General features: G+C 43.2%; 1 protein-coding gene across 1 annotated transcript in view; it reads right to left on the reverse strand.

Annotated features, from left to right (window-relative positions):
- TBC1D10A (TBC1 domain family member 10A) overlaps window positions 1–25,128 on the reverse strand; it is an 85,584-nt gene extending 60,456 nt beyond the window's left edge. The window contains exon 1 of the mRNA XM_073630862.1: window positions 24,806–25,128. Within this exon, the coding sequence (XP_073486963.1) occupies window positions 24,806–24,987 (182 nt within the window). The 5' untranslated portion in view covers window positions 24,988–25,128. The remainder of the gene's footprint in view (window positions 1–24,805) is intronic.
- Window positions 25,129–26,637: the final 1,509 nt, after the last annotated feature.

Here is a 26,637-nt window from a genome sequence, read left to right on the forward strand (position 1 = left end):
CTCTGCACACTGGGCAATGTTGATATATAAAAAAAAAAAAAAAAAAAAAAAAAAAAAAAAAGTTGGCAAATGTTTGACAGCTGCGAGTTAGTAGAGAATGGCTCTGCACTGTGGAAATGCTGGATTAAGATCGTGAGGGGGTGTTGAATCGAGATCGCGATTTTTTTTAAAGATTAATCATGCAGGTCTAACTCAGAAATGTTGAAAAAGGGGGTGCAGAGATATGGCAGATGGCTGTGTCCATGTAGGAATCCCCCAAAGCCCCGCCTAGGCCACCGGCTGAGGATAGGGTGGGTTGCAGGAAAGAAAATAAATAAATATGACACTGCCAGCAAGAATGGAAGGAGCCAGTGCGAAGTCCGGAATTCCCTGCCGTCACTGCAATGCTCCCCTGAGACCAGGAACACCTTTCAAAGCGATCTGCACCTTACATTGAATTCAGTAGAAACACACCAAAAATGCACCCTACTTTTTTTTCAGGTGCATTTTTTTGAGTCGCATGTCAATTTTTTCCCCAGGTGACCAGGAATGAAAACGTGTATAAAATGCATGCAAAATGTATATGTATTGCATAAAATTTGAAGACCACACGTTAAAAATGTATAAAAACATGATGTGTTTAAAAAATATCTTGTGTTTCACAACGCACCAGTGTGAATGGGCCCCAAGCTAAAAGTTTTTTGTTTTTTTTTAAAGTGGTTGTAAACCGCAGACATGAAATATAAACAAAGCATATCCCTCTATAGTGTGTACTAAGTGTCATTCCTGTCTGCTGCTTCGTTGCTTCACTCCTGACAAGTTTTCCTGACACCAAGAGAAAAATGGTGACAGGGGAGGATCCTCCAGCTGATTGACAGCCTCAGCTCTGTTCCTTTGTGGGGGGGTCCCTTCCCACCAATCAGCTCTTAGAGCTCACCTCACTGAGATCTGCAGAGTAACTTCAGCTCTCTGCCCCCTTATTTTTTTTCTAAACTCTCAGGCAAGCTTTAAAATGCAGCATTTTGAACAGATACAACGTATGTAGGAGGATTTGTTCCATCTCTTAGTATCACCCGAGGCCAGTCACTTCACTGGGTATATGTGATGTTTGACTTTAAATCAAAATATGTGAATGGGGACATGTAATAAACATATACAGTAGTATGTGTTATCCCAATTTGGCTGCAAACATGAAAAATACACTTTAAAGTGAAAGTAAACCCCCCCCCCCTTCCTTTTTTCCTTGTACCTACAGGTACAGTGAATATCTCCAAAACCTGCATGGCTTAGGAGATATTTACGCATGCAGCCGGTGATGTCACGGTGCGGTTTACTACCGCTTTAAGCTGCTCACATTTCTAATCAATGCCGTGTTTTTGTGCTTTTTGGCCTTGAACAAATTTTTTGCAAAGCTAGTTACCAAGCAACAAAATATGCAAAAAAAAAAAAGAAAAGTACTTTCTCACATGTTTTTCAAGCACTTCCACTTTTAAGTCTTTAGGGCCAAAATGAAGCTCATGTACGAGCTTTAAGTGACGCTACACTCAGGTGTGAATGGGCATCACTGAATAGAATAGAAATCCTATTGACAAGTATTGAAATGCTTCAGGCGAAGTTTCAAATTGCACTTCAAATCGCTCAGGTTTGAATTGGGGTCAAACTGTAGAACGCTTCTAATTTTTCTGTACACAGTAAACCTGGCAGATAAAAGAGGTTATAGTGTAACATTATCCTTTGGGGATAAGGCCCCTTTCACAGTGATGGACCGATCGGTCAGTTTTTCAGGCAGACCCGACTAGACCATCCACTGTTCTCTATGGAGACATCCAATAAAAACAGACGGATGGGGATTCATTCCCCATTCATCTGGCGGATCGGAGGACAGTTAGATGGAAACGATCAGTTTCCATCAGACAGCCCATGGAGGAAAGTGGGACACTCGTAGTGGACATCGACCTGTCATCCGCCTGCTCAGCGGAGAGATCCCCCGATGAGCAGGCAAATCCAATGGCGGACTCCGAAAGGGTGAAAAGAGGCCTAAAGGATTAAAAAAAAAAATATATATAATATAATATAATAATATATATATATATATATATATATATATATATATATATATATATATATATATATATATATATATATATATATATATATATATATATATATATATATATATATATATATATATATATTTTTTTTTTTTTTTTTAATAATAATAATAATAATAATAATCAAAACCATCTCTGAAAACTTGAAACTACAACAGTACTTGTTTTGGACTATTTTCTACCAGTATGGAGGCCCACATGAAGTGAAAGATGGTAACACTTTTTGGCTATGGACCATGCAGGTGGGTGTAGAAAGATCACCGCTGAAGACCTGTTGGAAAATACCGGGAACACCCTCATATTTACTTACCAGCCTAGCCGTCACCGGTGATGTAAATGGAAAATACAAAATACTGCACGATGGACATGTATTTAAAGGTAGTTTTGTAGAAGGTAACCAAGACTGTCACACAATATTGACTCAGAACAATACTTCACCGCCTGTTATAAGGAAGCCAGAAGTATAAAGGACTGTTTATTAATCACGGCTGTGGACACATCATTTTCTGGAAAGAAACAGAGCACTTGGGCGTGCTTTGAACTTGTTGATATTGGAGCTGCATGAGTTTACAGAAACACTCTACAAAGCTGAGATATGAAGAAACTGAAAGTGGTATTAAACACAAAAGCAAACCTTTATTATATTGCAGCTTACCAACCAACCCTTAGATGCGATAACTGTATTAGTTTCTCTTTTTTTTTTTTTTTTTTCCACAAGAAAGCATTAGTTTCTCTTTTTAGGCCTATTTTCATCTAGTAATCCACCCAGTAAGGCCTCTTTCACATGAACGATCCGTTCAGGTCCGCCTGTCAGTTTTTCAGGCGGACCTGAACGGACCCTCCATAGACCTCTAGATAGATCCTCTGACATGTCCGCTGACATGTCCGCTGACATCCGACCCGCTCCGATCCGAAAAAGTGCAACGGAGGAAAAACCTACTTTTCCATCCGTTTTCGGATCGGGTGACGACGGACTCTATGGTCCGTCATCATCCGATCCCCCATAGGGGAGAGCGGTACTCTGACAGGTCCGTCACTGCACAGTGTGTAGAGACAGACCTGTCATCTGCCTGCTCAGCGGGGATTGGCTGAGCAAGCGGATGTTCACGGGGCGGATCATCATGGATCCGTTCCGTGTGAAAGAGCCCTAAGTCTTTAATTTTTCACAGCACAAGCTCTCCAGCAGAATGTATTCGTTTACATGGATGAGACAAACCACTTAACCACTTCCATACCGGGCCAATTCTTGCATTCCTCTCCTACATGTAAAAAATCATTTTTTGCTAGAAAATTACTCAGAACCCCCAAACATACATATATATTTTTTTAGCAGAGACCCTAGGGAAAAAAATGGCGGACATTGCAATTTTTTACGTCACACGGCATTTCCGCAGCAATTTTTCAAATGCAATATTTTTTAGGGGAACAAAAACACACACACACGCTATATTTACCCAAACTTTTTTGTATAATGTGAAAGATGATGTTACACCGAGTAAACAGATACCCAACATGTCACGCTTTAAAATTGTGCGCACTCGTGGAATGGTGTCAAACTTCGGTATTTAAAAATCTCCATAGGCTACGCTTTAAAAAATTTTTACAGGTCACCAGTTTAAATTTTCAGAGGAGATCTAACAGTTTGCGGCAATACATGTGTGGTTTGAACGCCGTTTACATATGCGGGCGTGACCTACGTATGTGTTCACAAGGGGATGGAGGCTTTTTTTTTTTAATGGTTCTTTTTATTTTTACACTTTCCCTATAAATTTCTTATTTTTTGATCACTTTTATTCCTATTGCAAGGAATGTAAACATCCCTTGTAAAAGGGTCAGGGCATGACAGATCCTTTTTACAGAGATATCTGGGGACTATAAGTCCCCACATCTCTCCTCTATGCTGAAAAATGCCTGAAAGGAAAAAAAAAAAAAAAAAAACAAAAAAAAAAAAACAACCCTCAGGCTTTACAGCATTAAAAAAAAAAGATGTTTACATCTGCCAGTGCTGGAAGTGACATCATGACGCCAGCCACTGGAGGACCATCCGGTCCATGGCCAGCTCTATGGTAAACAGCCGCTCCTGGCATTCTCCAGCGCCCCGATCACACAGGATGGGGGGCAAGGGCATCGCCAACTGATAAAATATATATATATATATATATATATATATATATATATATATATATATATATAGAGATATAGAGATATAGAGATATAGAGATATAGAGATATAGAGATATAGAGATATAGAGATATAGAGATATAGAGATATAGAGATATAGAGATATAGAGATATATATATATACACACACACACACACACACACACACACACATATACACATACACATACACACACACTACTGTAGCTGTGGGCAACATTCAGATATCTCCACTCAAAGTCCATGGTGTCATATGACGTCCAACAGGAAGTTGTTAAAGTGTTACTAAACCCGCAACAGTAAAATCAGTCTGTAAATGCAGTAAAGCATGCCTTGGGGGCACTCTGCACATGCTCAGTTAGGTGTGTATTGCTAGAGTTTTTATTTTTCTTGGGAGGGTGCAGGAGATCAGCACAGGACCAATCAGCACTGTCCAGACAGAGGGTCAGGAGTCCTGCAGCCACATAGAACATTCAGAGGAGAATGAAAACTCCTCCTACAAGATTTAACAAGTGCTCAACCAGACACTGATAGAAGTCACACAAGACTGCTATATACTGCTGATGAGAAAAGGTATTTAGCAGTTTATATTTACTAAAATAATTGCATTTCCATGTTCTGTGTACTGTGGGAGACCAGATATAGTGAATGCAGGGCTTGGTAACATTAACACTGGCAAGGGTGATTAAAATGATCAGTTTTTATTTATTCATGTAAAAACCTGAAGAAGCTACCTTGCTCTAAAAACAGAAGCCATTTTATAAAAACACTAGGAAGAACAAAAAAGTAACACGATAATACGTTGTGATCTTGAATGAAAAAAAAAAAAAAAAAATCTATTCTTATCCTCGCTTTGCTCATTGTTCAAGACAGAAGTATATTCAGTGTTATTTTTACATTACAGTTCCCTGTTGTACATGGAAAGAGGATCTTAATGAGGAACTAAAGATGAAAAACCTATATAAAAATATCAACTAGTGGCAAGTAGGGTAAACCTTGATTTTCTGAGGTTAGACAGTTTATGTAAAAAAAAAAAAAAAAATTACCAACATTTTTTTTTTTTACTTCCTAAAGTAGTAGAACTCCTGCCTAACACAGACTAGGTTTAAAAAAAATGTTCCCTCCACCTGCCTAACCTGCATACAATAAAGTTATATAAAAAAACTTTTTATTTACAATTTACAATTTTCTGCCCACTAGGTTCAGTCACATGATCAGAAGCTCCACCTCCCGTGTCAGTCTGTGAGGCGGTGGCCAGGACGAGAAGGGATCGCCAAAAACGGGTGGGACATGGGAGCCTATGAGTGACATCACTGACCCAGGCATCCCAGTCGTTGTCCAGCGTTCCCTCCTCTCCCCTGCAGCTGCAGTTCAAGGACACCGGGGATTACGTGACCGAACTGGAGTGGGCTGAATATAGGGAAACATACACTTTTTTGACTCGGGTTAAGGCTGCATAGGTAGCAGGTGGGGGGGGGGGGGGGGGGGGACAACAACATTTTTAAACTTTAAGGCCTCATTCACAGCAGGAAATTGGTCGTGGTGTGGAAAGTATCTTGTGGAAAACTGTGGCTGAGGAGCCCATGTGTGTGCCGACAGCAGCGACCAGGAAGCCTGTACAAAGCTATGACAGGTTATAGCCGGCTGCCAGTGTTCAGAAGGGAGAGATTTTCCAGCAATTAGGGACAGATGATAGTCCCTGGAGGCAGGGCCCTGGAGGCGCAGGAAGTGCCTAGGCACGCTCACATACCAGGACGTGCACTCCTAATTTTCTGGTGGAAGTCAAAATAAACAAAAAAAAAAAAAAAACAAACAAAAAGTGATTTTTCAGGGTACTGCTTAGGCGCAATGAATATTTTTAAATGTCCCCTATAACATAGAAAATCTTAACTTTTTGCGTACAGGTTCACTTTAAACGCAAAGTTTTGCACAATTCAAGTGTCATGATTTTATTGTGTGTTTTGTAGATTTATACTCTTATTATTTAAAAATTCTAATGCATAGCTTGCTAACAAGCATGTAATAAAGTAACGCATGTTAGGAAAAGTATGCAGAATTGTGTTCCTGCATATAGGATAGATGTGAAAGAGTCCTCGCTATCTACAGCAAATCAAAGTAAAGCAATTAGCACAGCGAGATTTGCTACACAAGTGCTTGTAAAGATGACAATTTATATGTACTGTGTGTTACACTAACCACACACAGCCCCCTTCAGTTTCCAGCCTCTACATCAGTTTGGGCATAATGCAATTGTATATGCGTTTTACACGCAGTTTTAGGTGCACTCCCATTGACTTATATTAGACTGTATGGTTTCATGAAAGCTCAGAGTCCTGCATGCTGCATCTTTGACGCACTTTTGGAAAACGCAGAGTCTAATAGAAGCCCGATGGGGGAGCACCTAAATCTATTTGTAAAAAAACATACAATCGCTCTGTACCCAAACCACATCACACCAATGTGAGCATGCCCTAAGGCTAGGTTTACACTAGCAGCGGTCAACACTGTGCCTCTGAGAAGTGATTCATGGTCACATTGCTTTTCAGGAGGTGTTTGACAGGCAGGGAAGAGGTGTTATGTCGTCTCATCACCACTTGTTTTAACCCCATATATGCCGCACCATCACATTGTAGCCACATACATTGCATCCAGTTGTGGTGCGGCCCCATTCGCCTGAACAGGACATGTCTGGTGTCAGTACTGTCTGCTGTAAGAGAGACGGGAGAGAATGCATGGCATATGTGCACATCCATCCGCTGCCTTTGCAGCTTAAGGGGGGGGGGGGGGGGGGGTACTAAAAAAAAAAAAAAAAAAAAAAAAATGCAGCTTAACCATGTGTTTTTACCACGCTCCCAATCGCAGGGTTAAATGTGCCCCAAGGATTTCTTCACATGGGTGGTTGAGGGCAGTAAAAGAAGGTGGTTAAGCTGTGGTTTCAGGGCCAATTCTCACTAGAATGCAATGTGGGAAAGCCGCATTCCTGTGTGGCTTCGCGCACCGCATTCCAATCACACTGCCCTTGCGCTCTGCTGTGGTGGTCAAAGCAAAAGGTAACAAACACCCAAATGCAGTGCGTTTGCCCATATTGGATCGAATGGCAAAAAAAGTACCATGCGATGTGGTTGCCGTGCATTTCAAAAAGTAGCGCATGCACTACTTTTGCTGCAGTGCGATTTCAGCCCACTCAAATCAATAGGGCTGAAATCGCACTGCACAGACCTGCATGTGAATTGCATAGGAATGCAGTTCCTAGTGTGTCTGGGTCCTTACTGTCCCCCAACTCCCCACCTAAACTAGGGCATGCAGCCACTTAAAGCTATACGGCTTTGTGGCAAAAGTTAAACGGCATGTTCCTTTAAGCAGATGGTACTGTAGCCAAACACAACCCATTCAAGTGACTGGGGCTGAGCTTCAACAGCATGCAATGCAAACGGCTGCAGTGCTATGGGTCAGCATTTTGAGCCTCCTCACTGCCTGTCAAATGCCCTCTGAAAAAGTTCCACCGCCTATTGCTTTTCAGAGGGCTGGTAGAACAGCCACACATGTGAACAAGTTCTAACACACCACAAATATTTATATGCATTTTCCCTTTTTTTCTTCATTTCCAACCCTAACTGGTCTCACTGAACAGTTGCTACCACACAAATACAAATATCAGAGTGTGGAATCCTGCATAAACAGCGTGAAAGTATGTCAAAGATGTAACCCTGAGGTAAAATGTGATGATCAGGTCCACACTAGACACAGCCTATTATCGTCATCTTACCTCATGAAAACTACTGCAACAAAACAATGCACTCGTTTGTGTCACAGAGGGAGATTTCATGATTCACAGTCTTATTTTACTTTCCAGTGTTGGTAGACTAAAGACAAAATGCCTCATGATTTTTACAACAGAGACAATATATACAAAGCAACCCCAACACAAAAGCTGAACACAGATTCTCATTTTAAAAATCAGGCTGTGCTAACGATATCGGAGTCTTGTGCAAAAACATGAAAAGATGAGAGAACCTGGGTTTTCCTGCACAAGACAAAATACAGATCACGGTTAGGCCGAATGGAAAACAACCATTTTCGATATATTAGTTTCCTCAGCGCAACTAATGGTACCGCATGTCACTGCACCGTAGCGCATTGGGATGTTCTACAGAGACATGAAGTGTCACTATATAACACATCAAATAAAGTAAAAAAAAAAAAAAAAAAAAAAAAAAAAAAAATCAGGGCAACGTGCTAAAAAGTTCAGACCAGAACAGAGTGCGAGAAACCTGCATTTGTTCAAAACGCACTACAGTTCCAATCTGCAGCGGGTGTCAATAATAGGTTGCTGACACCCCAAACGCAGTGCGTTTGCCCACATTGGATTGCATGTGGTTGCAGAGAGTTACCAAAAGTGAATGCACTACATTTGATGCGGTGCGATTTCAGCCCATTAAAAATGAATGGGCTGAAATCGCACCTCACAGAACTACATGTGAATTGCACGAACGCACAGCGCATTTCTGAACAATTTCCAGTGTGTATCAGCTCAAAACAAGCATCACATGGCTCCCTGCCAGACCTCACATAGACACCAGGCCACATGGTAAAACAATGCGTTTTACTGTGCGGGCCTGTGTGAATGAGCCCTTAAAGTTAACTTTTAAAAAGGGGTGCTTTTTGATGTTTATGGTATGCTTTTACCACAAGAATAAATGTAAAGCCCAAACGGATCTTATATGGGTTTTAAAGTCCAACTGTAGCCAACGTAATTTTTATTGCAGTGCTGTGATCCAATGACAGGACTGAGGTTCTCAACAAGGTAGCCTGGTAATGAAAACCAAATCCTGACAAAGTAAAAAATAGTTCAGGCCTACATTAGGGTTTTAAGTGCCAATGTACATAAAGTCCTGAAGATTTTAAACACAGGCCTGACTGTTATAAAAGGTAAACAATACAATTTTTTAAAGATCACATACTTTACTGGCTCACACTATGAATCGCACAGGAACATGGAGTGTGTTCCTGTGTGATTTACATACTATCTGGGTGCTGTGCAATTTTAGCCCATTAAATTGAATGGGCTGAAATCACTCTGGACTGCACCACTGCATACACTACTTAAAAAAAAAAAAAAAAAAAAAAAAACGTACAGTAACTGGATCGCATGGTACAGCCAAACGCACTGCATTTTCGACCTGCAATTAGGGTGTCGTTAACACGGACACCTACTACAGAGAGCAAGTGCAGTGCATTTTCAACGCGGTGTGGAAAACGTGCACAGAATGCGTGTTTCCCACACCGTAATCTAGTGTGAACTGGCCCATATAGTCTCGTTTGTGCTGCAGCGCATTCCCAAAGGGTTTTAAGGACCCAGCTTCCTGAGAGACACGGTGATGTCACTGGTCATTATAACAGACCTTGAATTAAAAAAAAAGCCCAGGTCCACCTAGACACACAATACATAGTAAGCTAGCAGGGCCTCATTTAGTGCCAGTTCATACTCAAATTTTTACAGGAGCGCACTCTGTTTCTGTGCAATTCATTGCAATGTGATTTACAGCCCATTCATTTAAATGGGCTGAAATGGCACCGGGACACATAAAAAGTAGTGCATGCACTTTAAAAAAAAAAAAAAAAAAAAAAAAAAACGCACTGTAACCGGATCGCCTGGTACTGCAGTGCCATGTGATCTGGTGCAGACAAATGCACTGCATTTGCAATATGCATTTGGGAGGTTGTTGGGATGACATTGACACATCAGACACCCAGTGCGTTTTGAGCACAGTGCGGGAAAACAAGCACAGAACTCAGGTTTTCCCCACTGGTGTGAACAGGGCCCTCAACATGGGCACTTAGGCTTGTATACTGTGAACACGCCATTATTTCAGCATCTCTAGACTCCAGGTACTTCGTGCAGGAAGACCATTAGGACAACGCCGCACTTATCCAGCTGCGTGTCCTAATGTGACGGGTGTGCGAGTGGCCCCGAATGCGGAAAGTGGGCAATACTAGCGACTCGCTTCCTATGCCCACTGCCTGCTGTTTCTGGGCACAGTTTAGGTTCTATTTGAGTCCGAATACATTGTGACTGGTACACTGGAGAACAAAATGATTCTGTAAACAACTGAAATTCTTGGTGAGAAATGCATGCATACAATTTCTTGCAGGTCTGTGAATCTGAAGTGCCATCTGCAATCCCTCTATTGTCGGGCTTGGAAGCCCAGCATTGTAGATCCTCCTACTGCAACATACCAGCAATGTCCTTTGCACATTTGTGTATCAGCAAAGCAGAAATAGATTTTTATTACTCATTATGCAGACTGTGAAAGAATGCTAAAGGCTACTTCTAAAAAGGACATGGAACAAATTGATTACATCAGACAGAAAGCCTGCACAGACACACAACTTTTCTAAAATCTAAAGGTCATAGGTACACTACATTGCCAATAAAGAGCTATAATCAGGATTTCATATCATTTTGGAGCAGAGCTCTTCTAAATGATTTCATGTGGTTTCCACTGTAAAATACAAAAGCTGGTATGGGTCAGACTATACAGGGCCACATATTGATTTGTGCCCCCTATATTTTCATTGACGCGGTATGACCTAAAATACATCAGCAGAAATAAGCCGCTTTACATCAAAGTGGCAAATTGAAGTAGGGTTTGACCTAATGCCACTCATTCAGTGGTGCACAGATATGAAAACCTGTACTGGGAGCAACGCAATGATCATCACTACTGGCCTCTTTCTGAAAATGCCAGTTGCATGGCTGTCCCTGGTTTTTACACCGAGTCACTGACCTGGAATAAGCATGCAGACAGTGACGTCACAATGCCTGGTCTGCATTTATATTTAACCCCTTCTCAATGCAAGGAGGAACCAGAAGAGAGCTGTACATTGCTTCCTGTGAACAGCAAGCTATGGCAACACCGACGTGTGCTGAACCGAGAAAAGTGTGTGAGTGTGGCGCTGTCCCAAAGTTGCAGAAGAAATGTCTGCATATATACAGTTTTATCAAAAGTGTCACGTGTGTATTCCTTTAAGTGAAATATGTATAGCAGTTATTACCACTCCTGTGGGTTAAAGTGACTGGTGATTTAAACATGAGAAGCATAATGAGTGCAATAAATCGCATCCAAGGTGTCTAGTGCTATATTCCCTGGTAATAACTGCCATACATATTACACTTAAAGGAATACACACGTGACACTTTTGATAAAATTGTATATATGCAGACATTTCTTCTGCAACTTTGGGACAGCGCCACACTCACACACTTTTCTTTTTTCACTTTTTCCGCTCATTCCACCCCCTGTGGAGTCAGCGTATGTGAGGGCAGCAGTCTATCAATTTAGGAATATACTTCCCACCTAGGCTTCTAATTACACCCATTAGCGCGGACTCCCTATTTCCTCTGTTACACCTATGTGTGCTGAACCGCCATGACTGAAGGAACTGAAATACAATGAATGAAAGGGGTGAGTCAGGGATGGCAAGACTGGGGAATAAAGAGCTAGATGCTGCTGGATGTCCTCCAGCGAGGAAATGAGGCAGGTTCTGACTTGCCCCACCATCTAACGCATGCTGTGAGAAGCTCAGTGTCCAGTGAAATCAAGAGCAAGCAGTCTGAGTACGGGAGAGGAACCTGTACGACTGTGAAAGACTGATAAAATGATTGAAACCTCTGGATAAGCATGACAGCCATGTAACTAGTATTTTCAGGAGAGGCCATTAATAGCAGTCAACATGCACTCACTGGCCACTTTATTAGTTACACTTGTTCAATTGCTTGGTAACACAAATTTCTAATCAGCCAATTCACGTGGCAGCAACTCAATGCATTTAGGCATCTAGATGTGGTGAAGACGACTTACTGAAGTTCAAACAGAGCATCAGAATGGGGAATAAAGGGGATTTAATTGACTTTGAACGTGTCATGGTTGTTGGTGCCAGACAGGCTGGTCTGAGTATTTTAAAAACTGCTGATCTACTGGGATTTTCACACACAATCATGTCTAGGGTTTACAGAGAATGGTCCGAAGAAGAGAAAATATCCAGTGAGCGGCAGTGTGGATAAAAATGCCTTGTTGTTGTCAGAGGAGAATGGGCAGCCTTGTTTGAGATGATAGAAAGGCAACAGTAACTTAAAGCAGAGGTTCGCTGAAAAAAAAAAATATATTAAAAGCCAGCAGCTACAAATACTGCAGCTGCTGACTTTTAATATATGGACACTTACCTGTCCAGGGAGCCCGCAGTGTCGGCAGACTAAACCGATCCGTCCTTCGGCTCTCGGCTGCTGCTGCCGCCATCCTCGGTAAGGGAATAAGGAAGTGAAGCCATGCGGCTTCACTTCCTGGTTCCCTACTGCGCATGTGCGAGTCGCGCTGCGCGTCCTCTCAGGTCCCTGCTGTATTCTGTGTCTCACAGAATACAGCGGTGGAGGAGGACAGAGTAGGCGGCGGAAGTGGCGTAGGTCATTGCAATCACCACGGTGATCTATGCCAGGAAGTGGGAGCAAATACCTGTATTAGACAGGTATCTGCTCCCTCCTCCCCTCTGAAAGGTGCCAAATGTGACACCGGAGGGGGGAGGAATCCAAAAAGTGGAAGTTCCATTTTTGGGTGGAACTCCACTTTAAATAACCTCTCGTTACAACCAAAGTATGCAGAATACCATCTCTGAACGCACAACACATGGCACCTTGAAGCAGATGGGCTACAGCAGCAGGAGACCAGTCTGGGTGCCACTCCTGTCAGCTAAGAACAGGTAACTGAGGCTACAATGTGCACGGCTCACCAAAGTTGGACAATAGAAGTTTGGAAAAATGTTGCCTGGTCTGATGAGTCTCGATTTCAGCTGCGACATTCAGATGGTCGGATCAGAATTTGGCGTAAACAACATGAAAGCATGGATCCATCCTCCCTTGTATCAACAGTTCAGGCTGGTGGTGGTGTAATGGTGTGGAGGATAATTTCATGGCACACTTTGGGTCCCTTACTACCAATTGAGCATCATTTACACCACACCACGACCTACCTGAATATTATTGCTGACCATGTCCATCTCTTTATGACTACAGTGTACTCATCTTCTGATGGCTCCTTCCAGCAGGATAATGCACCATGTCACAAAGATCAAATCATCTCACACGGGTTTCTTGAACATGACAATGAGATCACTGTACTCCAATGGCCTCCACAGTCACCAGATCTTATCCAATAGAGCACCTTTGGGATTTGGTGGAATGGGAGATTCTCATCATGGATGTGCAGCCGACAAATCTGCAGCAACTACATGATGCCATCATGCCAATATGGATCAAAATCCCTGAGGAATGTTTCCAACACTTTGTTGAATCTATGCCATGAAGAATGAAGGCAGTTCTGAAGGCAAAAGGGGGTCCAACCCGGTACTAGCAAGGTGTACCTAATAAAGTGTCCCGTGTGTGCAATTCTTTGAGCAGTTTTCTTGGACAATTATCTCCCATCATAAAACAGTCATACCCGGTCATCTATATACTGATAGCCAGTGTTACCATGGCCTTCACAGTGACAACAATATATGATAACCAGAAACAGGATAGGCAACATACAGTACTCTGCCTTTAACAGTCACCAAAGGGGGTCACATGGGCAAATGTCCAAATAGAATATACAGGAACATACACTCACATCACACAATTCAGCAAAGGACATCCATGATCAACATAACCCCAACATGTGTGTTTGGTTCATCCGAAACTCATCCAATGAGGCATGTCTAACAAACACACACAGCTGGTGACTTGCCTATCACATCAGAATTTTGTTGAGGTGCAATGTGGCCTAATCAGAGATGTCGATATACAAAAGGGTTACAAAAAGGTTTCCAAACACCAGAGCCTTCACCAGACCACAAATGGAAGGAATGCAACACAGTTGTTGGTCTCTTTCTGTAGGCACCCTACAAATATCAGTGCAAGGGCACCCCATATCATCATGAGCAGGTAAAGGTGGTTATATAGGTCTCATTGCTTGATAACACCTCCGTTCACCAGCCTATCAAGGGAAAAACTCAGCAGGCGATTATGGGAGGGAACAATGGAATAGAAAACTTGACAGCTGTCTCATATTTGTCAAACAACATCTGGATGTCCAGAAGTGCTGATAATACTGTGTGTGGATTGAGGAACCCAAAGTTTGCAGAGCAAACGGATTGACAAATTCGTTCCAAGTTGTGTCAGGGCAAAGTTACAGCGATCACAGCATCTGTCTGCGATCTGAAGTTTAAAGGATAAGTCCACCTTAACACTAAAATCTCTACATCTCTAGACATCGACAATCTAACACTAATCTATCTAACCCTGTAAAGAAGAAATCCATGTACTTACCTTTTGTGAAACCGATCCGACCTGATCCCATGCTGTGGAGGCGGATGCAGAGGACACATCCGACAAGGGAAGCCCCATAGTAAGTCTATGGGTGACGTCACATCCCACTCATTTCACAGCCGTTGTTGGCCGTGTCCTCTGCAGAGCTTCCGCCGCTGGAGACCGGATCAGCTTCAAAAAAAATGATTTCTTCTTTACAGGGTTAGATAGGTTTGTGTGAGATTGTGGGTGTCCGTACATGTAGAGATTTTAGTTTTAGGGTAGACTTATCCTTTAAACAAAAAGTTAGGTTGACAAGGATCCCACACAGAAGACCTAATCTACAGTGGTTCCAATAGAAGAAACCATTGGGGAGATTTACTAAAACTGGAGCAGCTGTGCACACTAACCAATCCACTTCCATCGTCAGCTTCTTCAGTTAAGCTTTGACAATGAAATCTAGGAGCAGATTGGGTGCTGTGCACAGCTTCTCCAGTCTGCATCCATAGTTACATAACAGGTGAGGTTGAAAAAAAAAAAAAAAAAAAAAAAAAAACACAAGTCCATCAAGTCCAACCTACGTGTGTGATTATGTGTCAGTATTACATTGTATATTCCTGTATGTTGTGGTTGTTCAGGTCCTTATCTAATAGTTTTTTGAAACCATTTATGCTCCCCGCTGAGACCACCGCCTGTGGAAGGGAATTCCACATCCTTGCCGCTCTTACAGTAAAGAACCCTCTATGTAGTTTAAGGTTAAACCTCTTTTCTTCTAATTTCAGTGAGTGGCCACAAGTCTTATTAAACTCCCTTTGGCAGAAAAAGTTTTATCCCTATTGTGGGGTCACCAGTACGGTATTTATAAATTGAAATCATATCCCCTCTCCAGCGTCTCTTCTCCAGAGAGAATAAGTTCAGTGCTCGCAACCTTTCCTCATAACTAAGATCCTCCAGACCCTTACATTTCCCTGTCTATATTTTATAATGGCCAGATCAGATTTTTGACCTCAGCACTCTGATAGGATGTGAAGCAGGTGGTTTAAAGGGTTACTAAACCCAGGACCCTGCATTCATTATATCTAGTCTCCCACAGTACACAGAACATGGAAATGCAATTTATTTTAGTAAATATAAACTGCAAATACCTTTACTCAGCAGCAGTATATAGCAGTCTTATGACTTCTACCAGTGTCTGGTTAAAGCTTGTAGGACGAGTTTTTATTCTCCCCTGATTGTCCTATGAGGCTGCAGCACCCCTGACTCTGTGTGGACAGTGCTGATTGGCCCTGTGCTGATCACATCACCCTACCAGAAAAAAAAAACAAAAAAAAAAAAAAAAACACTAGCATACACACCAAACTGAGCATGTGCAGAGTGACTCCAAAGGCTCTGTCTTATCAGGAGATGGACTGGGGACTGTGGAAGAAGGGGAGGCTCAGAGTAGACAGGATCAAACAGCCTTTTTTAGACAATGCAGAGGATTAACCCCTTAGGTTCCACAGTGAGAATAAGTATGCTTTACTGCATATACAGACTGATTTTACTGTTGTGGGATGAATGAAACAACTCTGTAAGGGTCAGTGTCTCAAGGATTGGGTTTGCTTCAGCGATGCTTAAAGTGTAACTAAAAAGGCAAAACATTTTTTTGTAGTTTTGAATAGAGTAAGGCGCTGGTCACATTAGTGCGACTTGTCATGAGACTTTGGACATAAAATTGTATGACAAGTCGTAGCCTATTGATTTCAATGGCACCTGTTCCAATCTATGAGACAAAGTAACAGTGACTTTGAAAAGGTTCCTGCACTACTTTGAAGGGACTTTCTTACTATTTGAGTTCTAGAGAGTGTAAAGTCACACTCGGAGACGCACTAGTGTGAATAGAGCCTAAAGAGGGATTAGAACAGCCGTCGAGTTTTTATTGCAGTCTGTGTCCCCGCGATTCACCCTGTTAAGACTAGTACACACGGGCTAAATGTTGGGTGGGATCGGCCGGTTCAATAGAAACATTCAGCCTTTTGGCAGACTTCTGTCGAAGGGGCATAACCGAAAAAGGTCTGCCGATGTCTGAGAGCGCTGACCGGAGTGTTCTGGTAGGGGTGGGGGGGTTGGGTTTGGGCATCCCCCTGTCAGAACACAATAGCACAGCAGGGGAGATTGCTGTACTAACATGGATTGTTAGTACAGCTACTCCAAGCTGTAAGGTGTCCCCCCCCCCCATTTGGCCCACTGAGTTGAAAGACTTTAGTCCTGTTTACCATTTTCATTGAAGGGGATATTAAAGAAAAATCCCAATGTCCCCAGAACAGCAAGATGGGAAATCTTCCAATTAGGACACTAGTTCTGATGACCCTGGTGATAACTTGGGATTCCCTCATTTTGGAGGGGTTTCTTCTCACTTCATGTTTTGGCTAGACAGGAGTATCCAAACTTTTATAAATTAAGGACTAGTTTACTGCCCATCAAACTTTAGGGGGGGCCAGACTGTGGTCAGTGGGAGTATAAAATGCCCTGGAATCATTGGAAGTAAATGTCATAAGCTTGGAGATCAGTGGGAATGCAAAAAAAAAAAAAAAAAAAAACAAAAGCAAACAAACAAACAACCAAACAAAAAAAACCCAAACAAACAAGACATTGGTGTCAGTACGAGGAATAGCGCCCTATCATTGGTGTTAGTAGGAAAATTAGCTCCCCATTTCTGGTGTCGGGGGGGAGGAGGAGGAGTAGTGCTCCGTCTTTGGTGTCAATAGAAGTAATAGTGCCTTTTATCAGTGAAATTAATTGTGCCTCAAGGGCCAGATAAAAGCAAGCAAAGGGCCACATCCAGGCCCGCGGGCCAGTTTGGAGACCACTGGGCTATAGAAAAGGAAGTGAAGGGAAATCTTCCCAATGGAACACGGATGGCATATAAAAAAAAAAAACCCAGACAGGGGTTATACCCCAACCTTACTCTATACAAAAAAAAAAAAAAAATCATCTTTAGTACTATTTTACCTCCCTGTACAAGTCTATGTGAATACAAAAGCAAATTAAATCAGGATGAATGTAGGGAAGCTCCAGGACAAGTGCACCCGCAATGACTCCTGAATGATCTCAGGACATTTGACATTTCAAACAGATTGAAAAGCAAGCCGCATTGACCATCGAAACCAATGGCCACAGGCCCTAAAGAGAACTATGGCTCATAAATCCTTCTCCAAACTGCCACACAAATCTGATTGGCAGCTACCCAAAGGGGTGCATTTCTAAAAGAAACTTGCAGTGTTATTCGTGCTGCATGTCCATTCGTTCTGTTCAAATAGTGACTACGTTGAATGTCACTAGGCTATATTCTCTCCAGGTTGAACATTAATATTTCATACAGGATGGAGTGATTTAGGAATATAGTGCAATTTGGCCACCAGAAGGAGCTGATGGTCAAAGGAAATACTTATTTACTATGATTGCCAGCACCTTCTAGTGGCCATAATGTGGTAGTTTCCTGATTCATGCTATGTTTAATGAATGAACATTCGGACCTGGAGAGAAAACAGCCCAGTACAGACCAATTTTGCTCCTAGTCATGTTCTGATCCATGCACTGGACCCATATGGATGGCACGCTCCAGGATGCACAAAGGTCCGTGCAGCCAATACCTGTTACCTATTTCAACAGGCTGTCCTCACACCCCTTCACGGAACACCCAAACCTCCCAGGTTGTTGAAGGCCGCCCTTCGCATAGGCATGTGAATTGGTATTCCTGTGTGAATGAGGCCTTAAATGAAGATCAGATCACAATTATTTATGTAATATTCCAGAACTTGTTTAAAGATCACCAGCTTTTTTCCCCCCATAACCGTATTCTGCCCCCAGAACCCATTGATCTGATATCTCCATGAGTCACCAAACCCAGCAGTGGCATGGTATTTACAGTAACTCCAGCCACTTGAGCTCTGGAAGGTTTTACCCCACCCAAGGGGTGGCCCCGAGGGCTTTCACACTGGAGCAGTGCGCTGGCAGGACGGTAAGAAAAAAGTTCTGCTAGCAGCATCTTTGGAGCGGTGAAGGAGCAGTGTGTATACACCGCTCCTGCCCATTGAAATTAATGGGGCAGAGCGGCTATATCGCCAGCATAGCGCTGCTGTAGCAGCGGTTTGCGGTGGTTTTAACCCTTTCTCGGCCGCTGGTGGGGGGGTAAATGCGCACCACTAGCGGCCGAATAGTGAAGGTGAAATTGGCAGTAAAGCGCCGCTAAAAATAGCAGCGTATTACCGCCGACGCCGCCCCAGTGTGAAAGGGGTCTAACCGGTGATTGCACAGTCATGCTATGATTTTATCTTTTGGTAAATATTATTATTATTATTATTATTAATATTCTACTTCCTGCTATAAAATATATTAAAAAAAATAATTAAAAACCAAAATGGTCTTCATAAACTTAAGGCAAAATATATTCTTCTACAAGTCTGATAAAAAAAAAAATCCCAATAAGTGAATATTGATTGATTTGCGTGAAAGTTATATAGTCTACGAGCTATGGGATATACGCTGGATTTTTTATTTTATTTTTTAATACTAGTAGTAACGGCAATCAGCGACTTATAAACGGGACTGCGATAGTACGGTGAGCAATCTGACACTAACCGACACTTTGTGTGAACTGGCTAACTGCCACTAACACAGTGATTAGTGCTAATAATATACACTGACATTGTACTAATGACACTGGCTGGGAAGGGGTTAACATCAGGGACAATTAAAGGGTTAAGCGTTTACCCAACAATGTTTACTATGTGTAATGTGCGCTGATTTTACTTAGCAATGTGCCTGTTTTCATGCCCTGCTTTGCAGGGAAACAAAAAGCGGCACTTTGCAGCTGTCAGGATAGAGCTTTGTGTTGTTTGCATACACAAAGCTCTCTCCTGTCACTCGCTCTGAAGATCAGTTGGTTCCAGTCATAAATCATTGGCTGGGAACTGCTGATTGGCATGTGGAGCCAGTGACAGCACAGCCAGGCGGGCACGTGCCCCCTACCCAGAAATGCAGAATCACATAAATATACACGATTCTGCATAGCAGTAAAACCACAGCGCATGGTCGGCAAGTGGCTAGGGATCTTGGTAAGTGTCACTGCTGACAGATTTATGGCTGGAGGTGAGCTCAGTCATCCTCCAAACTCAACAGGAAATCTGGGCACGTGTCCATATAAGGGCACTGATGTCACAGGATCCCGCCCCTTTGTTTACATGTGGAAAATGATTTGACTAGAAAATAGCATGACTTTCATATTTTAATGGAGCCTGAGCTCATCTCTATTGATGACCTACATTTCATGTGATAAAGAGAACAACAACAAATCACAATCATCTGGGCTTGTTCCAAGACGCTGAAGAGGTTTCATTGCTTCTGCAAAACGTCTTCAGCTTTCTAGATCAAACCCAGCTAAATGAGACAAATGTCTCCTACCTATACCATGGCCTGGATCAATGACAACTTCCATATGTGATAAAGGGGTCATCAACATGTAACGGAATAAAATAGTAACCCGATGATGTGGCACTTGTAATTACATATACACCCTACTGCACTAAGGTGGTCACATATGTCCCAATGTGATTGTACAATCTGCACTACCCAACTACTAAGTAGTATGGGGGCCAACCTAAAGAGACCAGTCCTTTTATGTCCAATCAGATATAGGGGATGGAACGCCGATTGTAAAATCAGATTGGAATGTTGGTGACATTTTAGCAACCCACTTGTGGGACACAAACCCTGATCGACATCAGCAGGACGCAATGTTCTCACCCAAAACGGAAAAAAGAAATTCATCCATGACACCCACTCAATAGTGTCACTTTGATCTAAAGCTGGCCATACACTGAAAGAGTTCTCTTTTCAAATCAAAGGATGTCGGGGAAAGTGGTGCCGACATGCCCCCCTAACTAATCGAACGTCATTAAGACCCCTGCTGAAATTGGCTCAGTGTATGGCCAGCTTACTCTGCAGCCCCACTAGTGACAAATACCACGGAAAAGCATACTTCACCCCTGAAGACTTAGAGTCCCTTTATAATCACATTTAGCAAAACTATGCAATATGAGGGCAAACCTATACAATCCCATCAATTTCTATCCAAGACCCTTTAAATTACACAGTAGTTTGTAGATCTAAGTGAGATTGTATAATCAGATCGTATAGTGCACAACCTTACCGTTATAACTTAAAGCACATCTAAACCCCAAAAACAGGAATGTCATATTTCAGTTTACCAATCCTTAGCTGTGGTGGCTGCATTAGTTTTCTTTTGTTCAGTTTTTTTCCCCTTTATTATCACCTGATGATCCTGCCAGTAAAACATTTCCTTTCCTGGGGTGACAACATAAGACTTTACTATCTAAGAAGGAACAATGTTGTCACCCTAGACTGCTCTCCTGATTTGTACTACAAACAACCTGCCTCCCTCTCCCACAACTCGCACAATTTCAAACCCGCATTCCCTGTGAACAAGGGCTCATTGTGAAAGCTTAATCGAACAAGCTGAAGTTAGAAGCGGATTGGTTACTATGCACAGCTGTTCCATTTTTAGGAAATCTCCCCCATTCTGTGTTGGCCCCTTTCACACAGGCGCCTCCAATGGATGGGCTCCGCTGATCCCCACTGAGCAGGCGGATGACAGGTCTGTTTTCATACACTGTGCAGAGCGGAGGTGGGCACAGTCCCGCTCTCCTCTATGGGGGAATCGGGTGAAAACGGACCACCTGTCTGTTTTGATCTGATCTGATCGCATCCGATCTGCCAGACAGATGGGGAATAGGACCACCATCCGTCTGGATTTGGAGGACACGATTGGATAATGGTGGACGTCAGAGGACATGTCCCCGCTGATATCCGCCGCCCCACAGGGGAGAATGGAGGGTCCAATCAGGTCCACCTAAAAAACTGACAGGCAGACCTGATCAGAAAGCCAGTGTGAAAGGGGCTTTACTGATCGATTTCATCAGAATGATTCCGATTGGTCTGGACGGATCCTCTGATCGCATTTCATAGAAGTTGCATAGAAAAGTATTGCATAGAAAATCTACTGAAAAATCTGTTCATATATAAAGCCGTTCTGTGTGTCGCCACTACAAAGATTGGCAAGTGGCAAAAGATCCATTTTTTTTTTTTATATATACACTTTGATTTGATGATGTTCTCTCCAACCCATCAGTGACAGAAACCAGGTCACCCACACACACTGACGGCGCCCCAGATCATCAGACATAACCTGACCCTCCTACATCAATGGATAGGTTTTATGCTCACAACTCTTTCCCTGTGACCCCATTCAAAGACACGATAACAGGAGACACATCCCGATTGGGTAATGGTGGCCATACACATAACAAGCTCATCGAGCAATTCTTCACAGAACTGGATAATATGATCAGATCTATGAATTATCAAACAGACACATACTGTGTCATCAATCAGTTTATTTTACGTGATTCTGATCAGTTTGGATGGAAAAATCTGATTAGAAGAAAGAAGATAATTTGATCTATTATACAATCTGATTGTACAACCTCATTAAGTTCTTCTATTTTTTATGTAGAATAAGGGCCTGACTGATCTGATACAAATGGAATGAAATATTTAGGTGTGTCCTCATACTGTGTCTCTCCGAAAATAAGCCCAGGTCTTATATTCATTTTGTCAGCAAAAAACACACTAGGGCTTATTTTCGGGGTAGGGCTTGCCATGCAATGTGCTGTCTTCCCAGTGGTTGCAAAATGACAGAATCCCCTCTACCACAGGATCACATAATGCAAAAGGTGTGCGTTTCTGCAATGCAAAAGTGCAAAAATAAATAAATAAATAAATAAATAAACCTTCTTCCATAGCCTGCCTGAGCTGTCTTCCACTGCTCTGAGCACTGCAGAGGGAGGGAGGGGGGCGAGATCCCCCGCTGACACCCGCTTCAGCTGTCTTCCACGACTACGATTAGTGCAGAGGGAAGGGGGGCGAGATCCCCCGCTGATACCCGCTTCAGCTGAAGAGGAGATCAGCTGAGCCCTGCTCGGTCCTTCCATGGCCCTCCCCGAGCTGTCTTCCTCGCTCTGAGCAATGCAGGGAGGGGGCTGAGATTCCCCGCTGAGAGAAGAGGTGTTTAGCTGAGTGCCAAACTAGGGCTTATTTTCGGGGTAGGGCTTATATTGTAGCCCTCCTGGAAAATAGCGCTAGGTCTTATTTTCAGGGTAGGTCTCATTTTTGGCGAAACACGGTAGTAAACCGTTTTGGCAAGTCTCAGCCCGAGTCCAAACTGCCCAAACTTTGACTCAGACATCCCTGCGTGACCTCATCGCAGCTCGCATACAATTTAAGACCCCTTTCACACTGAGGCAGTTTTCAGGCGTTTTAGCGCTTGAAATATCGCCTGTAAACTGCCTCCCATTTGTTACAATGAGTGCTTTCACACTGGGGCGGTGCGCTTGTGGGACACTTGGAAAAGTCCTGCAAGCAGCATCTTTGGGGCGGTATAGGAGAGCTCCCAAAATGCCCCTGCCGATTGCAATGAATAGGCAGAGTTTCCGAAGCACCTGAAAAGCGATTTGGAAGTGCTGCAACACAAAAGAGTTTTTAACCCCTTTTTGAGGTTAAAAGCACCCTGCTGACAGCCGAAAAGCAGTGCAAAAGCGCCGCTTGAACAGCGGTAAAGCGCTGCTAAAAAAAAGTGGCTCTTTCAGTGCGAAAGCAGCCTAATGCCCCCTACATACGGTCGGAATTTCCGACAGAAAAAGTCCGATGGGAGCTTTCAGTTGGACATTCCGACCATGCATATGCCCCATCTGATTTTTTCCTGTCTGCATTTCCGACGGACTCCGATAGAGAACATGTTCTAAATTTTTCTGTCGGAAATGCCAATGGAAGTTATCCTGTTGGCAAGTCCGACCGTGTGTACGCGGCATAACAGGAGTCAACGCAAGTCATATTGAAGTCGCACCAAAAGTAGTGCAGGAACCTTTTTCTAAGTTGGAGTGACCTGCGTCGCATTGATTACAACGGTTTCATTACTGTTAACGGGGCGTGACTTGGAGTGCGACTTTGAACTCTCAAGTCGTACGACAAGTCGCAGCAGTGTGAACAAGGGCTTAAGGAGATTGTACAAATCAGATTGTATAGGCTAGCTTTAGAGCAACAACTACGAAGTTCAAGGGGTGGCCTGACTGGATAGATCAGGTAGGTCTTCATATTACAGCGATCTAAAGTGAATTGTACAGAGATTGTAATGTGTATGGTGAGCCTAATGGGGCCCACACAGGCTTTGATTTTATCTGATCAATGTGTGATTCGATCAAAACAATCAAAAAGCCATAACTTCCCTTCTGATTGATTTAGTCTCGATCGGAGTTGATCGCCCAGGGTGGAAAATCATTGATTGTTTTGCATCAAATTGGCAGTACTGATACTTTGATCATGAATACAATCACATTTGCAAAAAAAATAAAAAATTTTTGAGATTGCATTGTGGAAAGAGAGCCGAAATCAATAACTTATGATTGTTTCTCAACAATCGATTGGAATCCACTTCCCCCTGTATGTGTAATGTTGATTGGTTGGGCTGTCAGCTATGTACGAATTAGAAATTGATCATTTATAGAAGCGTGCATTGGTATGGAAGGATTTTTTAGTATATCTGATGGCACGGCGATTGTATGATTGTATCTGATGGCACGGCAATTGTATCTGATGGCACGGCGACTGTATCTGATGGCACGGCGACTGTATGACTGTATCTGATGGCACGGCGACTGTATCTGATGGCACGGCGACTGTATCTGATGGCACGGCGACTGTATCTGATGGCACGGCGACTGTATCTGATGGCACGGCGACTGTATGATTGTATCTGATGGCACGGTGATTGTATCTGATGGCACGGCGATTGTATGATTGTATCTGATGGCACGGCAATTAGATACAACTGCCGTGCCATCAGATACAATCATACAGTCGCCGTGCCATCAGATACAATCATACAGTCGCCGTGCCATCAGATACAATTGCTGTGCCATCAGATACGATGGCACGGCGATTGTATGATTGTATCTGATGGCACTATGATTGTATCTGATCGCACAGTAAATGTATGGATTGTATATAAAACGGTGGGGTGACAGCTCGGTCCTGGGCTCCAGTGACACACATGATGTGACAGCTGACAGGCTACAGACATGACACGGTTGCTCGTGCACTCACCGTCTCCCGTCCACATCGCTCTTCAGCAGGAAGCCGTACTTATCGGTCCTTCTCTCCACAGTGAAGCCGTTGATCTCGGAGTCGGAGCCGACAGACTCGAGTTCCGGATCACTGAGGGTCTCCCTGGTACCACGAAGACTGGCGGAGGGAGACACACTGCCCTCCTTGGGGCTCCGCGCCATCCCGGCTCCCCTCCACCACTTCAACACCACGGAATCATCACCTCTCCCTGGCCCCTCCGCTCCGATCTCTCCCTACAGCAGCAGCAAGGCACCTCCTGGGGCCTCACTAACTGCCCTCCCTCGCTCCCCCTCACCCAATCAGCGTTTAGCGTGAAACACGTACAGCCAATGCCTACGGGCGGCCGGTCCCAGCGAACCAATCAGACTCGAGAACGCCCTGTCAATCAAATCGGAATCCCGCAACACACAACATTAATCACCTTCCATCCCATCTTTTCAGGCAACCAATCGCGGGACGCTGAAACTAGGTTCAGCCAATCGCTGCCTAGAGTCCTAGAAGTTGGTGTTGTCAATCCGCGAGACGTTTTCCAGCCAGGCAGCGGCGCTCCAACAGATCTCTGTAAACATTCTTGTGCTGTCACTTGTAGGCCCGCCCCCATGACGATCAATCAACGCTGGCCCTTCCCAGCTCCTGGATCCTGTCAGACTAGCTGGAAACTTGCTTGGAACAACAACATTTGATGGACTATGTACTGGATTTCTATCATCACTGCTCTATATTTATCAGGAATAGGGATCCGTGGGGAGCTTTTGTACACATATGACATTTTTTATAATTTTTTTTCACACAAATAAAGCTTTCTTTCATTATTATTATTAGACAGGATTTATATAGCACCAACAGTTTGCGCAGCGCTTTACAACATGGGGCAGACATTACAATTACAATACAAATCAATACAGGAGGGATCAGAGGGCCCTGGTCATTAGAGCTTACAATCTAGAAGGGAGGGTCAAGTGGAAACAAAAGGTAATAACTGGGGGGGTAAGCTGATGGAAAAAATGAAAATACAGTTGTTAGGTGTGGGTAGGGTAGGCTTCTCTGAAGAGAAGGGTTTTCAGGGATCGTCTAAAAGCTAATAGAATAGGAGATAAGCGGACAGATTGGGGTAAGGAATTCCATAGGATCGGAGAGGCTTTGGAAAAGTCCTGGAGGCGAGCAAGGGAGGAGGTGATCAGGGAGCTAGAGAGCAGAAGGTCTTGAGAAGAATGAAGAGAAGTAGGTTGGTATTTGGAGACTAGGCTAGTGATGTAGCTGGGGGCAAAATTGTGGATGGTATTGTAGGTAGTTGTTAGTATTTTGAATTTAATTCTTTGGCCAAACAGAAGCCAGTGGAGGGATTGGCAGAGAGGGGTAGCAGAGACAGAGCGATTGGTAAGGAGGATAAATCTGGCAGCAGCATTCATGATGGATTGAAGAGGTGATAGACTATGTAGAGGTAAGCCTTTTAGTGGTATTTAATTACCACTGGGGTTTTTATTTTTTGCTAAACAAACGAAAAAAAGACCAAAAATTTTGGAAAAAGAACAAAAACATTTTATATAGTTTGTTATACAATTTTGCAAATAGGTAATTTTTCTCCTTCACTAATGTGCGCCGCTGAGGCTGAACTGATGAGGTGGGACTGATAGACACTGATAGGCTGCACTGATGAGGCAGCACTGATAGACACTGATAGGCTGCACTGATGAGGCAGCACTGATAGACACTGATAGGCTGCACCGATGAGGCGGCACTGATAGACACTGATAGGCTGCACTGATGAGGCAGCACTGATAGACACTGATAGGCTGCACTGATGAGGCGGC

The sequence above is a fragment of the Aquarana catesbeiana genome, linkage group LG01 (assembly GCF_042186555.1).
Source record: "Aquarana catesbeiana isolate 2022-GZ linkage group LG01, ASM4218655v1, whole genome shotgun sequence".
Classification (NCBI taxonomy): Eukaryota; Metazoa; Chordata; class Amphibia; order Anura; family Ranidae; genus Aquarana; species Aquarana catesbeiana.